The 13,589-nt window shown below is 41.2% G+C and overlaps 1 protein-coding gene across 2 annotated transcripts in view; it reads right to left on the reverse strand.

Annotated features, from left to right (window-relative positions):
• DOK5 (docking protein 5) overlaps positions 1–13,589 on the reverse strand; it is a 150,109-nt gene that overhangs the window by 71,649 nt on the left and 64,871 nt on the right. For both annotated transcript variants that reach the window (XM_042980114.1, XM_042980113.1), the window contains exon 2: positions 8,153–8,260. In XM_042980114.1, coding sequence (XP_042836048.1) covers positions 8,153–8,260 — 108 coding nt within the window. The remainder of the gene's footprint in view (positions 1–8,152; positions 8,261–13,589) is intronic.

Here is a 13,589-nt window from a genome sequence, read left to right on the forward strand (position 1 = left end):
TCTCCTTCTCTCTCTCAAAACTAAATAAATATTTTTAAAAAATTAAAAACAACAACAAAATTGGTATGTTGAAACCCAATGCCCAATGTGATGATATTAGAAGTACGTCTGGCATGAAGGTGGAGGCCTCGTGAAGGGAACCGTTGCTCTTATAAAAGAGACTCCAGAGAGCTCCCTCACCCTTCTACCACATGCAGGCACACCAAGAAGTCAACAGTCTAAATCCTGGACGAGGGTCTTCACCAGAATCTGGCCATGCTGGCTCCTGATCTTGGACTTACAACCTCCAGAACCGTGAGAAGTGAATTCCTATTGAACGAGCCACCTGTCTATGACATTTTGTCCCTGTTGCCTGAACCAGACTAGGACATATGGTGTCGGGGAGCACAAACCAGACCCAGACATCTCCCTCTACACTTTTATGGGACGTGTCCTGCTGCTTCACCATCCTCAACCCATGGGCTTTTCTGTATCGTGGGCCAAGATGGCCAACGTCCATTTTCTAATCAGCAGGAAAGAGAAGGAGATGAAGGCCAAGGCATTCTTCCCTGTTACACCCCTTCTGGCCAGGATTTAGTCATACAGCCACACCTCACTACATAGGGGTCTTTTCCTTGGGCAGCCTTGTGTTCAGCTGAAACCCAGCTGGCCACCACCGATGAAGAAAGCGTGTGATTAAGGGTCCGCAGCAACCAGACAGACTCTGCCACCAGCATCCACCCACTGCTTGCAGCATGACCAGTGCATCCAGGCAGAAGGGGCCCAGAAGACAGGCTAACTTGGGGTGCATCGGGAGGAATTACAGGAAGGTGAAGACACAGAAGAGACTCTGAGGGACCATTCACATCTGCCACGTGGACAGGGAAGGAAGGGTATCTGTGCAGGGGAAGGAGCATGAGCAAATGTGGTGACGGACTGGACAGGAGACAGGAGAGGGGATGAGGAAGAGGGTGAATCCAGGACAATCCTTTGGCTTCTGCCTTGAATAACAGAATAGGTATCAGTGCCTTACCCTGAGACACGGAACTCCAGAAAAGAACCAACCCTGGGTAGGAAAGATAGCTAATTCAATTGTGAACGCATTTCAGGAGCCTTTGGCACACTGGTGCATACTTTTACCTCCTTGAGTATTTGAAAAAGCAAAATGTGGTTCAGGTACTACAGTTACCCCCTTCTACCCATCCTACTTCTGCCTACGAAATGTGGGTATGGAAGCATTTACCAATGGGGAAAAGCATCCAAGTAATAAGCTATAATTTAACCTGTGGAGATGTCAACAGGCATATTCTCACTGGCATAAGTGAAGGAAGTTTCCAGAACAGAGTCTGGTGGGTAGTTTCCTGCACAAAGAGGGAATGACTCCAAAGCACTGTATTGAAAAAAGGGGCTAGGATATATTTTAAGATTTTGAAAAGGTGTATTACAGACAGCTACATCACAAGAGAACGTTTTAGAAGAACGAGAAGCTGGGTAAACAAGAATAGGTCATTAGTACAGAAAAAGTTCTGATACACACACATACACACACACACGAGGGATAAGCTGGTAGAAATTCCAGAGAAATACTTTTGGGGATGCTAGCTTACCGTGAGGAGCCTAGAATCCTATTTTCACAAAAACCAACAACAAGGTCTGGCAATGGGTTTGGGAGACAGAAAGTGACCTACTCACTAAGGAAGGACAGAATGAGAGAACAAATAACTCTGGCAAAAAAAAATAATGGTGATTACCCTTTGCATTGAGAGGGTCTCCCATTTTACGGACACATTCATAAACACTTACTCATTTGATACCTAAGTTAACCCTATGATTTTGGTGAAATGTGAATGGCCACCCCCAGTTGCTCACTGTTGGAATAACAGGCTAAACGGACCTTTAATAAACAAGGTAACACACATAAGCAGCATATCCAAAACTGTGTTCCTTGGAATTGTATTTATTTGTTCCATGGAACACGTGAATTAAAAAAAAAGGTTGCTCCCTGGTTTGGGAAAAGCTGACTCAAAGCTACTCAGGTGTCCTAACCTTTGGCCTCCTCAGGTCTTGTGATAAGCTACCATGGAGTATGAATCTCAAGAATGGATGGAAATGTTGCAGTTCCCCAATTTCTTTGACCACAGAACCCTGGTCCTCCTGGAAGTCTCCTCCGCCAGAGTCACCGGCACACGTTCCGGGAAACACTCTATCAGAGAATCTGTCGGAACTGCCTTCTGGCCCAAAGTGAATTGAATCCTGCAGGCTTAGCGATGATGAGGAAGCCATGATGTGACCTGCCTCGGAGGTGTTAAATTAATTAAACAAGGAGGCCATTAGGCTGATGTGGCTGTAATGACCTGAGAGAATAGAGAAGCAAACCAAATCTTGAGGCCATAAATGCCTCAAGGTAATGAAGTCAAACACTAAGGACAACCAGTCATAGCCAACTAGGCTTTAAGCTACAGCCAATCAATAACTGCCTTACTCTGCTTCCCCCTTTTCACTACAGAAGTCCGTCCCCAACTCCCATTAGTGGGGGTCTCCCACCCCTTCCAGTTTGGTGCTACACAATCTGAACTGATTTCTTCTCAAACTCTTACAACATTCAACATGCCCCAGTTTATCTTTTAGCAGAGGTCACCTCTACACAGACGTTAAGCAACCTACCATACACACACAGTGGCAAAGCCGGGATTAGAAAGCAAGTTTCCCAAATGTCTACGTTTGCCTTGGTCTCAAAAACAATAGATGGTCTTCCTTCCACTTAGATTGCCTCCCAATTGTTATTCATCTTGAAAAAGTAAAACTATTCATAGAAACGCTCAACCCCTTCTGGCTGGGGTGAGCAACTCTGATTTCCTGAATGAAAACAGTGAACTTGCCTCTAACAAGAAGGTCGGGAACTATATTTAAAGTCACTGGAGTATTAATATTGTTGCAATTACAGTTAATCAATTTCACGGCCATCTCTGACAGCTGTGGTGCTAGAGGGGAACTTCATGCAAGAGGAAAAGAAACGAAGAATGAATTGCCCTGTATGCGCATTATTCATGTATTTATTTTCCAATTTTTTTCATGAGATCATCTTTAGCTACATTTTCAGTGAGGAAGGCACCAACTTTTAAAATTATGCAGTCAACTTCCTATTTTAAGACTTTTAGTAAGGATCAGATACGCAGAAAGTGGCATTTTTTCCCCTTCATAATGTCTCTAAGAATGAAATGAGAGAGGCACTGTGCTTTCGTAAATGCTACGGATTTCCTACAGGAGGGCTGTGGCTCCACCATCTCTGTACTGACCAAATAGCATCATGGACAGTTCCTCATTTCCTTCAGAGATTGTTTTATTTATATTCCGGTAAATTCTAAACTCTGGTCACGGTGCGCTCCTCACAGCCTCAGTATTTTATTATCAAGATCCATACATTACACAGCATTTGGATAAAAAATGCGTATCGCAGAGTTATTCTGCCTTTTTATATGCCCCCAAGAGATTAATATTAAATGTATCAGATCTGAGAGAGTAAGGAGAATGAATGGCTACAGGAACTCATCAAGGTCTTGGAGGCTTAATGTAGATCATTCTTCCATTCTAATGCTTTGAACTTTGGTTAATGATTATTACAGATGAAAGAGAACGTAGCTTACCACCGTCCCCAAAGATTTGCGTATTAAATTCCAAAGCCAGCAGGTAGAAGTCTAAACTAGGGCAAGTTGGTCCTCAATCTTCCCATACTGGGTTCACATTTAGGGAGGATCTTTCCAGCCACTTTGGTTTTACATTTGAGTCTGTCCTCCTAAAACTTCCCAACCTTGGCTTTTTCTGCCTCCATCACTAACTCAAGATTCCCTTTCCTGGCTTCAAGGTGTCTCAGGCACAGATTTCTTTTGGTAAACTAAATAAAAGTATGACACAAAGACATTTGTAGTACTCTATCTCATCTGTTTATAATGTGCATTGTTGGGGCACCTGGGTGGCTCAGTCTGTTAAGCGTCCGACTTCGGCCCAGGTCAGGATCTCACAGTTCGTGAGTTCGAGCCCCGCGGTGGGCTCTGTGCGGACAGCTCAGAGCCTGGATGGAGCCTGCTTCGGATTCTGTGTCTCCCTCTCTCTCTGCCCCTCCCCTGCTTCGGATTCTGTGTCTCCCTCTCTCTCTCTCTGCCCCTTCCCTGCTTCGGACTCTGTGTCTCCCTCTCTCTCTCTGCACCTCTCCAGCTCATGCTTGCACTCTGTCTCCGTCAAAAATAAATAAACTTAAAAATAAATTTTATAATGTGCATTGCCTCTCAACCAATAGTTAAAAAAAAAAAAAGTCTACTATGTATTAGGCAATGATAACTAATAGTGAACCATGCCTCCCCCCCAGCCACCAAACAAATAAACACAAAACCTGCCCTTGTGGACCTTAATTTATGGTGGCAGTATAAAGAAGACAATAAGAAATAACCAAATAAATATACATGTAGTGGTAAGTACTGAAGAGAAAAATAAAGAGAGATGGGCAGGGTGTGTCAAAGGATTCCATTTTATTATTTTTTTAAAGAGTTTATTTATTTATTTTGAGAGAGAGACAGAGCAAGAGAGAGCAGGGGAGGGAGAGGGAGAGACAAAATCCCAAGCAGGCTCCACGCTATCAGTGAGGAGCCCGATGTGGGGCTTGAACTCACGCCCTGTGAGATCACAACCTGAGCTGAGATCAAGAGTTAGACACTTAACCGACTGAGCCACCCAGGTGCCCCAGGATTCTATTTTAAATAAGAGATCAAGGAACAGCCTCCCTTAGGGGAACAATTTGAGCAATGACCTGAACAATGTAAGGAAATGAGCGATGTGGATACTTGCAGGGAGAGCATTCCAAGAAAAGGAAGGAACAAGTTCAAAGGTGGAGTGGGTGGCATGCACTCAGGAAAGCAAAGAGCCCAGGGTGCCCGTAGCAGAACGGAGGGGGATGGGGGAACTGAGCAGATGAAGTGAAATAGGGGGCAGGGCGTCAAATCTTACGATGGTTTAGACTTGCCTGGAGGGGCACCTGGGTGGCTCAGTGGGTTGAGCATCCAACTTCGGTTCAGGTCATGATCTCATGGTTCACGAGTTAGAGCCCCACGTCAGGCTTTGCACTCGTGGTACAGAGCCTGCTTCAGATTCTGTGTCTCTCTCTCTTCCTGCCCCTCCACCACCCATGATCTCTTTCCCCCTCCCTCAAAAATAAATAAACATTAAAAAAATTTTTTTTAAACAAAAACAAAAATGAAGACTTGGCTGAGGGTTTTGCCTGGAGTACCGCGATGTGATATTTTGAATAGACTCTAGAGGGCCGGGCATTAGGGAGCCCCATGGCTTAGACCACAGTGGTAGCAACACGGTTGTGAGAACGTCTAGAGTCTATGCATGTTGAACACAGAGCCAACACCACTTGCTGACCAATTGGATTTGGGGAGTTCCTACAAAGTATTCCTCACTCGTCCTCTTTCTTCTCTTAGGCATGGGAAGGTCTGTAAGCAAAGCATAGCCTATGTCTTTATTTTTCTACATTAAGCATGGGGGATGGTGAGGAATCAGGTATTTCTGGCTGTATCTGGAACTCTACCAAAACAAGAAAGGACTGATCAACATTAGCGGTCACACACAATAACTAGACAGGACGAGAGTCGGATGGTGTCTTAGTCCTTCTGGGCTGCTGTAACAAATTCCTACAGATGGAGTGGCTTGTGAACAACAGAAACTTGTTTCTCACAGCTCTGGAGGCTGGGAAGCCCAACGGAGAGGCACCGGCAGATTCAGTGTCTGGTGAGACCCCACTTCCTGGTTCACGGGTGGCTGTGTCCTCACATGGAAGAAGGAAGGAGGCAACTCCTTGGGGTCACTTTTATAAGAGCACTAATTCAAATCATGAGGGCTCTACCCTCATGAGCTAACCACCTCCCAAAGGCCCCATCTCCAACATCATCCCATTGGGGGCTAGGCTTCAACACATGAATTTTGGGGCAACATAAACATTCTACCATACGCTGGCAGATGGTGAATTGTAAAGTTACAGACAGGCTGAGGTTCTCAAGAGAAGGCTGAGGCATAACCACAACTTCTGGCCAGCTAGGAGATGAGGCCTTTAGATAACCTTGTAAATTATAATGAAGAATGATAAAGAAAACAGTCAACCATGGTAGGGCATCAGGTCACCAGGGTTTGATGATCTGAAAGGTGGAGAGAAGGCATCAGTGCCAGTTAAGGAAGGGAAAAAATGGAAAAGACTCTGCTTTTGTCCTATAGCTAAACCAAACCCCGCCTTGGGCATTCTGAGTTTCCTTTAAGGCAAGGCCTCTCAAGTGGAAATGAAGCAATCCATTTCTGTATCATTGTTCGCCATCTTGTTTTTAGGTAGACAATGGATACATGTGGAATAACTGGGACCTAATACATCTGGTCCAAAATGTCTGGACACCAGTAGCTTCTGGCGTTCCAGAAATTGTGAGACTGGCTCAAGATTATTTGCCTGCATTCAAAGGTATGCTACCAATGGCTTCAAGGATCACTGCTCCTAACTAATAGATTTGCAACTCAACAACTCTTGCCTAAGGACAAAAACCATTATCCGAAATAGTGGAAATATCTGGCATATGGAACATAAATGGTGGGGGAAATTCTAGGTTCATAAAGAGGTTTCCTTCCGTTCTCCCTTATAGAGAATGTAGGCTGGGAATGAAGTTGACCTTGGAATACGGAACTCTGTAATGAGATGGTGAGGAAATGGAACACATGGAAAATGCTACTGTTGACTCCTTTCCCTACTTATCCCAAAGTCTTGCTCTGTGCTTTTTCTTTCCTTATGTACGTACAGATGTGCCTATAAAGCATATGCTTTATTTCTCTAAATTGAGAAGGAATACAGCTTGCCCTATGGCTTTTTTTCATTATTGGATAAACCAAGATGTCAACATAGGCCCTTAATAAGATCTTGTAAAGTCATCACCTGTGGAGAATTCGCATAAAAAAGGGAAGATTATCCACTCTCCTTTACCTAACCAAATTTCTGTGCTAATGAATCTACTGGTTGCACATAAAATTTTAAATGGCAAGTAGACTCACTCCTGATAAAAGCTTACCAAAAAAGGAAAAGAATCTCGAGATAGAAAACTAAAACAATTAAAATGCTCTATCATAACAATAAACATAATTCCTCTGTACACAAGAATAGTATTTTCCTAACATGGAAATAACCAGCCCCTTGGGGAAAAAGAAGTTAACCACGCATTTTTTTTTTACATATTTTCATGAAAAGAGAAAATACAGAGGCTGCCCATTAACAAGGGCCATGAAGAACATTGCACTGTGGAGGGAAAGACAGGCCTAATTTATAAATCCAAGTATGCCTTGTATTTTCCTTCACTTCCTACTTCTGAAGTATGTATTTTAATACACAATTACTATTTTTAGTGAGGAGACCTCACTACCACTATTTAAACTGCAGATCTGGGGGTTCCCGGGTGGCTCAGTTGGTTGAGCATCCAACTCTTGGTTTCGGCTCAGGTCGTGATCTCATAGTTTGTGAATTCGAGTCCTGCATCGGGCTCTGCGCTGACAGTGTCGAGCCTGCTTGGGATTCTCTCCCTCTCTCTCTGCCCTTCCCCTGCTCACTCTCCCTCTCAAAATAAATAAATAAACTTAAAAAAAGTAAGAACGAACGAAAGATAAACTGCAAGTCTGAATTAAATTTAGTCATCAAGCTTAAAAAAATAAACCAATGAGTAGAACTTCCTCTTCCTTCACCAACCCATTTTCCAGGTTCCTCTCCTCCCTCCACATCACTGAATGAGGATCTAATCTGCATCGGGGCCCTAGATGTGCTAAAAGCACAGAGACCTTGTCTTTACCCTAAAGGGGCTTCAACATTGGGAGTTGAGTTTACTATGCAAATCGAGCATTTACAAAAGAACTTGGTAAATTCTACAGTAGGGATTGGAAAACAACAACAAATAGTAGGAAACCAGAAGAGTGACTTTACATTAGTCAATTACTTTAAACAATTAACAAGTAGATAGTAACTTAAAGATGTTTTGTCCTTGGGAAAAGCCTTATTTGCACCTCTGTTAAATAATCTCGACAAGTTTTCAGATCCAATGAACTCAAGTTTACCTACTTCTGAACAGATTTCTAGAAAGTTACAACAATCAAGTTTTACCTTATGGTAACACCTAAAATATGCAGCACGTTCATCAGAAAATTTCTCCAGTCTTTTTGGACCTTTGCTTGAAGCTTTCTTGAATACTAGCCAGCATCGCTGATATATCTGGAAGGCAATGCAAAGAGTTCAGCATCAGTGACTCAGATATCACTTACATTTGCATTTAAATGTTTTCTCTTTGATGTTTTCACCTGTAAAGTATTCATAAGCCGTAAGTGTGATGCTACTTTGGGAAAATAAAAATTTTAAACCCGAAATTGTTTCCACAACAGGTGTATTATGTCATTCATTTACTGGAATCAAATGAAAATGAGTATTTGAAAGCAAATTTCTTAACATTTCAATAACAGTATCAGTAGAAACATTTCAGGAAAAGTCCCAGAGATAAAAATCTCAAATCAGCGCAAATAGCATAGGTATTCATGGCACATGCTCTCATTTCAAATGCAATTAAATATGGAACTCATAGGCCCAATATATGCTGAAGGTTTCGCTGACAGTCCAACAGAAAGCCCTTATATGTCATATGACAATCCTCACAACTGATGCTCAGGAGTGGGCCAGACACTGGACTAACTAATAAATGACTGATTAACACCAACCAGATTCTCCCTCAGAAAATCCAACCCAGGGGCTCAAAGATTACTCAGACCGAAGAGCAGTCTGAGTTAAGAGGTCAATACTGGTAGGTTATAAACTGAGGTTGGTGACCATGATGGATCATGTGCCTAACAGGTAGGCAGTGGGACCTGGTCCAGAGAACTAGATGATTTCTACTCCAGGCAGAAGAGACATTTTAGTTCTCTGTCATCTTTCTGCTGCTGACTTTGTGATCTAGCCCTTCCCTTGATTTTCTTAGAAATCATCTTCCCCACCATCAACAGCACTCTTAATTGACAGAGGCTGAATGGAGTTCTGATTCTAGCAACCAAAGCTTCTCTGATTAAGATAACCAGTATATACTAAACGAGGCACCAAAATATTAGTCATGCCAGAGAGAGGAAAGTACAAAGAGCTAATGAGTCTACGAACAACAACGTTCTCCAAAAGCAAAATAAAATGAGATGTTTTAACCTAAAAATTAATAAGGATTCATATTCATCGTAATATTCACTGATGGAAGAGATCTGAGTGGCACTCTTCTACTCCGCTGGTGACCTCTAAAGGCAATTTGACAACAGACATAAAGAACCTGAAAAGAGTAAGAATGCATCCTAACGAAAGAGCCCAAATGCAGGCCAACACTGAAGGAGGAATTCTGCATTCCAGTGCAGACAGGTGGGTAACTATTCAATCACAGTTATCTCCCTGATCCTTAAATCATCTTCTAAGTATGTACCATATTTAGGTGGTTTTGTACAGTCAACCCATAAATGAATTTTATGCACTATGAAGTTTAAGAACCTTGGAGCTAGTAAGAAGAAAAAAAGTCCACATAAAACATTTGGTCATTCAAACCATACTCCACTGAAAATGCCTTCTACTATTTTATTAGTAACTGGCAGATGGATGAAGAATTCAGGTTTGCTACTATTTATCCTCAATGCTGAATAGATTCCATTTCTCTCTGCTCACTGGGTGAACTAAACATTCATTAATGGTTTTGTTTGGGATAGTAAAAAGAACATGAAATCCACTCCACTTTGAAGTTTTGCTCTGAACACAGAGGGTAAGATGTGTGCCTCAGCCTGCTGAATGTATAATATAATCCTAGCATTATTATTTATAATAACAATAAATAGAAACCACTAACTCCTCAACAATAACGAAAGGCAAGGTTAATTATAGTACTTCTATTACATATAATAAGTATGGAGTACCTAATATTATATAAGATATAATATCGAGGTATGCATCTTTAAGATAACATAGTCATTATATTTAAAATGTCATAATATGAATAATACACATAATATATATAATACACTATGTGCCACCAATAATGTGTATGTTATCTATCTATAAGGATAACATAGATCTTTCATTTGAAACAAATTTCAGAAGGAATTTCCAATGACATGAGAAAGTGCATAAAAGTGGGGTTTTTTGGCTTGTTTTTGTTGTGTTTAATAAAAATTAATATTGCAAATTAAGTGAAAGAGAACTGTTATTTCCTAAATATCCAGAGGTATCAGTAAAATAGTGCAATTAAAATCAGTTATTGGCTTTCATCTTGCACAGTCACTGAACTTATCAAGAGATGTGAAAACATGGAGACAGAAGTGGAAAAGCAATTTAGTGGAGAAAGGTACACTTTCAAACAAATGGCACTGGAATAACTGAACATCCATAGGAATAAAAAAAAAAAGTACACACACACACACGCACGCACGCACACAAACACCTTAACCTAAAACAATCACCTTAAACAAAAATAAACTCAAATGGACTTAAATATAAAACAAAACTATAAAACTTTAGGGGAAAAAAGTGTTTGGGATCATCATCTGGACAAAGAATTCTTAGAGTGCATACCAAAAGCACAATCCATAAAAGAAAAGCTTGCCAATTTGTACTTCCTCAAAACTTAAAATTTTTGCTCTGTGAAAAACTGTTAAGAGGATGAAAAGACAAGTTACAGAATGGGAGGAAATATTTGCAAACTGCATATCTGACAAAGGATTAGTATCTAGATATATAAAGAACTCTTAAAATTCAATAGTAAAGAATCAAACAATCCAATTACAAAACAGAAGTTAAAAAAATGTTTATAAACATACGTTTCACCAATAAGGAAGCAGATGATGAAGAAGCACATGAAAAAATGTTCAATATCATTAGTCATCAGGTAAATGTAAATTAAAACCACAGTGAAACATCACTACACATCTCTCAGATTGGCTGAAATTAAAAAAAAAAAAATGATAATACCACCAACCAAATGCTGAAAAGGATATAAAGAAATTAGGTGTCTCATACCTTCCTGGTGAGAATGTAGAATGATACAGGAACTTTGAAACACAGCTGAGTAGTTTCTTTAAAAACTAAACAAGCAACATGGCCCACAGTTGCTTTCTTAAGAATCCATCCCAGGGAAATGCAAACAACCCCCCCCTCCCCCCCGCACACACACACACACAATTTGAACATAAATGTTCATAGTAGCTTGATCTGTATCAGCGCAAAACCGGAAGCACCCATATATTCTTCAATGTGCTAATGTGGTACATCCATATCATGGAGCACTTCTTAGCTATAAAAACAATTTAACTAGCAATATTGCAACAATTTGAATGAGTCTTCAGATAATGATGCTGAGCAGGTCCAGGGCTGGGGGGGGGGGGGGGGGAGGGGAGTGAAATCCAAAAGGTTACGTACTGTAGGACCGCATTTATAGCGTTTTTTAATGACAAAATGACAGAAATGGAAAACAGATCCATGATTGTCAGGGGTTGGGGACGGGAAGTAGCTCTGTCGACAAAAGGGGAACATAAGGGATCCCTGCAGCAATGGAATTGTCCTGCATCTTGACTGTGTTAATGTCAATATCTTGGTTATGATGTTGCACGATAGCTTTGAAGATGTTATCAATCAGTAAAACTGGGGAAAAGGTACAGGATCTTTGCGTAATATTTCTTACAACTGGACGCAAATCTATAATTATCTCAAAATGAAACACTTAAAATTTTTTCAATGGAAAAATGTAGAGATATTTAAGCAAAATCTTAAAATGACAACCTAATCTAATAGCATTTATCTACATTTGCCAGTTTTCTTTCTGTTGCTATCTGACCACAGTCTATTAACCAACGGAAGAAGCCAAGTTGTAAGAGCCATTGATTGGTAAGAGTTCAAACACAAAATCCTTTTCAGGGTAAAGACCCCCACCATGAAAATTAACATTTCCAGTAGTGTGGTTGACATATAGAAGTCTTACCAACATCTCACTCATGTCTGAAGAATGGATGAGACAACCGTCTCCCTTAAAATTTGGCCACCACCAGAAGACTGTAACTACAGTGGGGATAAATGTCACTCCGTCCAAATATAGGGTGTGGAAAACAGGCTGTTATTCTACTATTGGCAACCCCTTTCTTTTGTACGTACCTCTGAAGATGTTTTAGAAATTGAGCATGCCTTAGGTATGCAAGAAATACGTCCACTGTATCAAAACTGTTTTCACCAAGAAAGATACGTAAATACATTTCCTAATTATGCCTCAACTTTCAGACTCACTCTTGAATGACTCCACTTCTAAGATTCTTTTATACTTGATCATCTCCTTCACAATTGTACCAGTAGTTTCCTGGCTTATGTCCAGAGGTTGTTGAATGCGAGCTAAAGACTCCTCAATTTCAGCATGCCTAAATCCCTGAGGGGATTTTTGTTTTTTCATTTTTTTGTTTTTCTTCTGTTTTATTAAGAAGTAAGGACAATATTACGAATAACTGCGAAAATACTATTCTCTAAATTCACACGCAACTATTGGTTGGGGCATTGCCATTGGAATAGATTACATCATGGTTCATCGGGAGAGAAGGAAAATCTGAATTTGGCTTATGAAAAGGAAGGTCGGGATGTTTGCAACATGCAAGCACATGGTACAAAACGAATGCGAAAGTTGAGAATAATGGTGCAATCAAGGCCATTTGCTAATCCGCTCTCCATCACACACCAGTGATTCTCAGAGCTGGTCCAGCATCACTCAAGATAATTGTTAATTATGTGGATTCCTAGACATTAGCCAAGGTCTACTGACTCAGAACCTCCTGGGGTGGGGGCTAGACAAATTTGCTCTTTCACATGTTCCCCAGGTATTTTATTTGTAATTTGCAAACCAAGGCCATAAATATTCATAAAGGCTCAGACAACACAATGCTTCCCACTTGGGATTGCCAACCAAGAGCTCTCCAACAAATGCTCCGCGATGAGGGCCTCGGAGATGTGTACTTTCCCACAAGTGGCGTTGAGGCCTTTGAAGTGGCCTCCGACAGCGGAGCGAGATGCTGTCTGGAGGAGAAGAGAGACACAGAAGCAGAAACAATTCTGTTAAGCTTTGGTGAACTCTCAACTTCACCGCCAAACACTCTCAGTCCTAAGAGCCCTGGAAAAGCCCCTGGTACCTGAGGATTGAAAACTTACCCTAAATGGGGTGCCTGGGTGGCGCAGTCGGTTAAGCGTCCAACTTTGGCTCAGGTCACAGTCTCACGGTTCACGGGGTGAGACACCGCACTGTCCTCTCTCTCCCTCGTTCTCTGCCCCTTCCTTGCTTGTGCTCTCTCACTCTCGCCCTCACTCTCTCTTTCTCAAAATAAAGTAATAAACTAAAAAAAAATTTTAAAACCTTACCCTAAATATCTCAGCATTGTTTAAAGGGAATGGAATAGGCCTCACCGCACGTGGTAACATGTGACTAGTTGGAGTAACACACAGACATTGTGAAAAAGATGACAATTTGAGAACAACCCCACACAGGTTTCATTTTTCCGTAAAA

The sequence above is a fragment of the Panthera tigris genome, chromosome A3, assembly GCF_018350195.1.
Source record: "Panthera tigris isolate Pti1 chromosome A3, P.tigris_Pti1_mat1.1, whole genome shotgun sequence".
Taxonomy (NCBI): domain Eukaryota; kingdom Metazoa; phylum Chordata; class Mammalia; order Carnivora; family Felidae; genus Panthera; species Panthera tigris.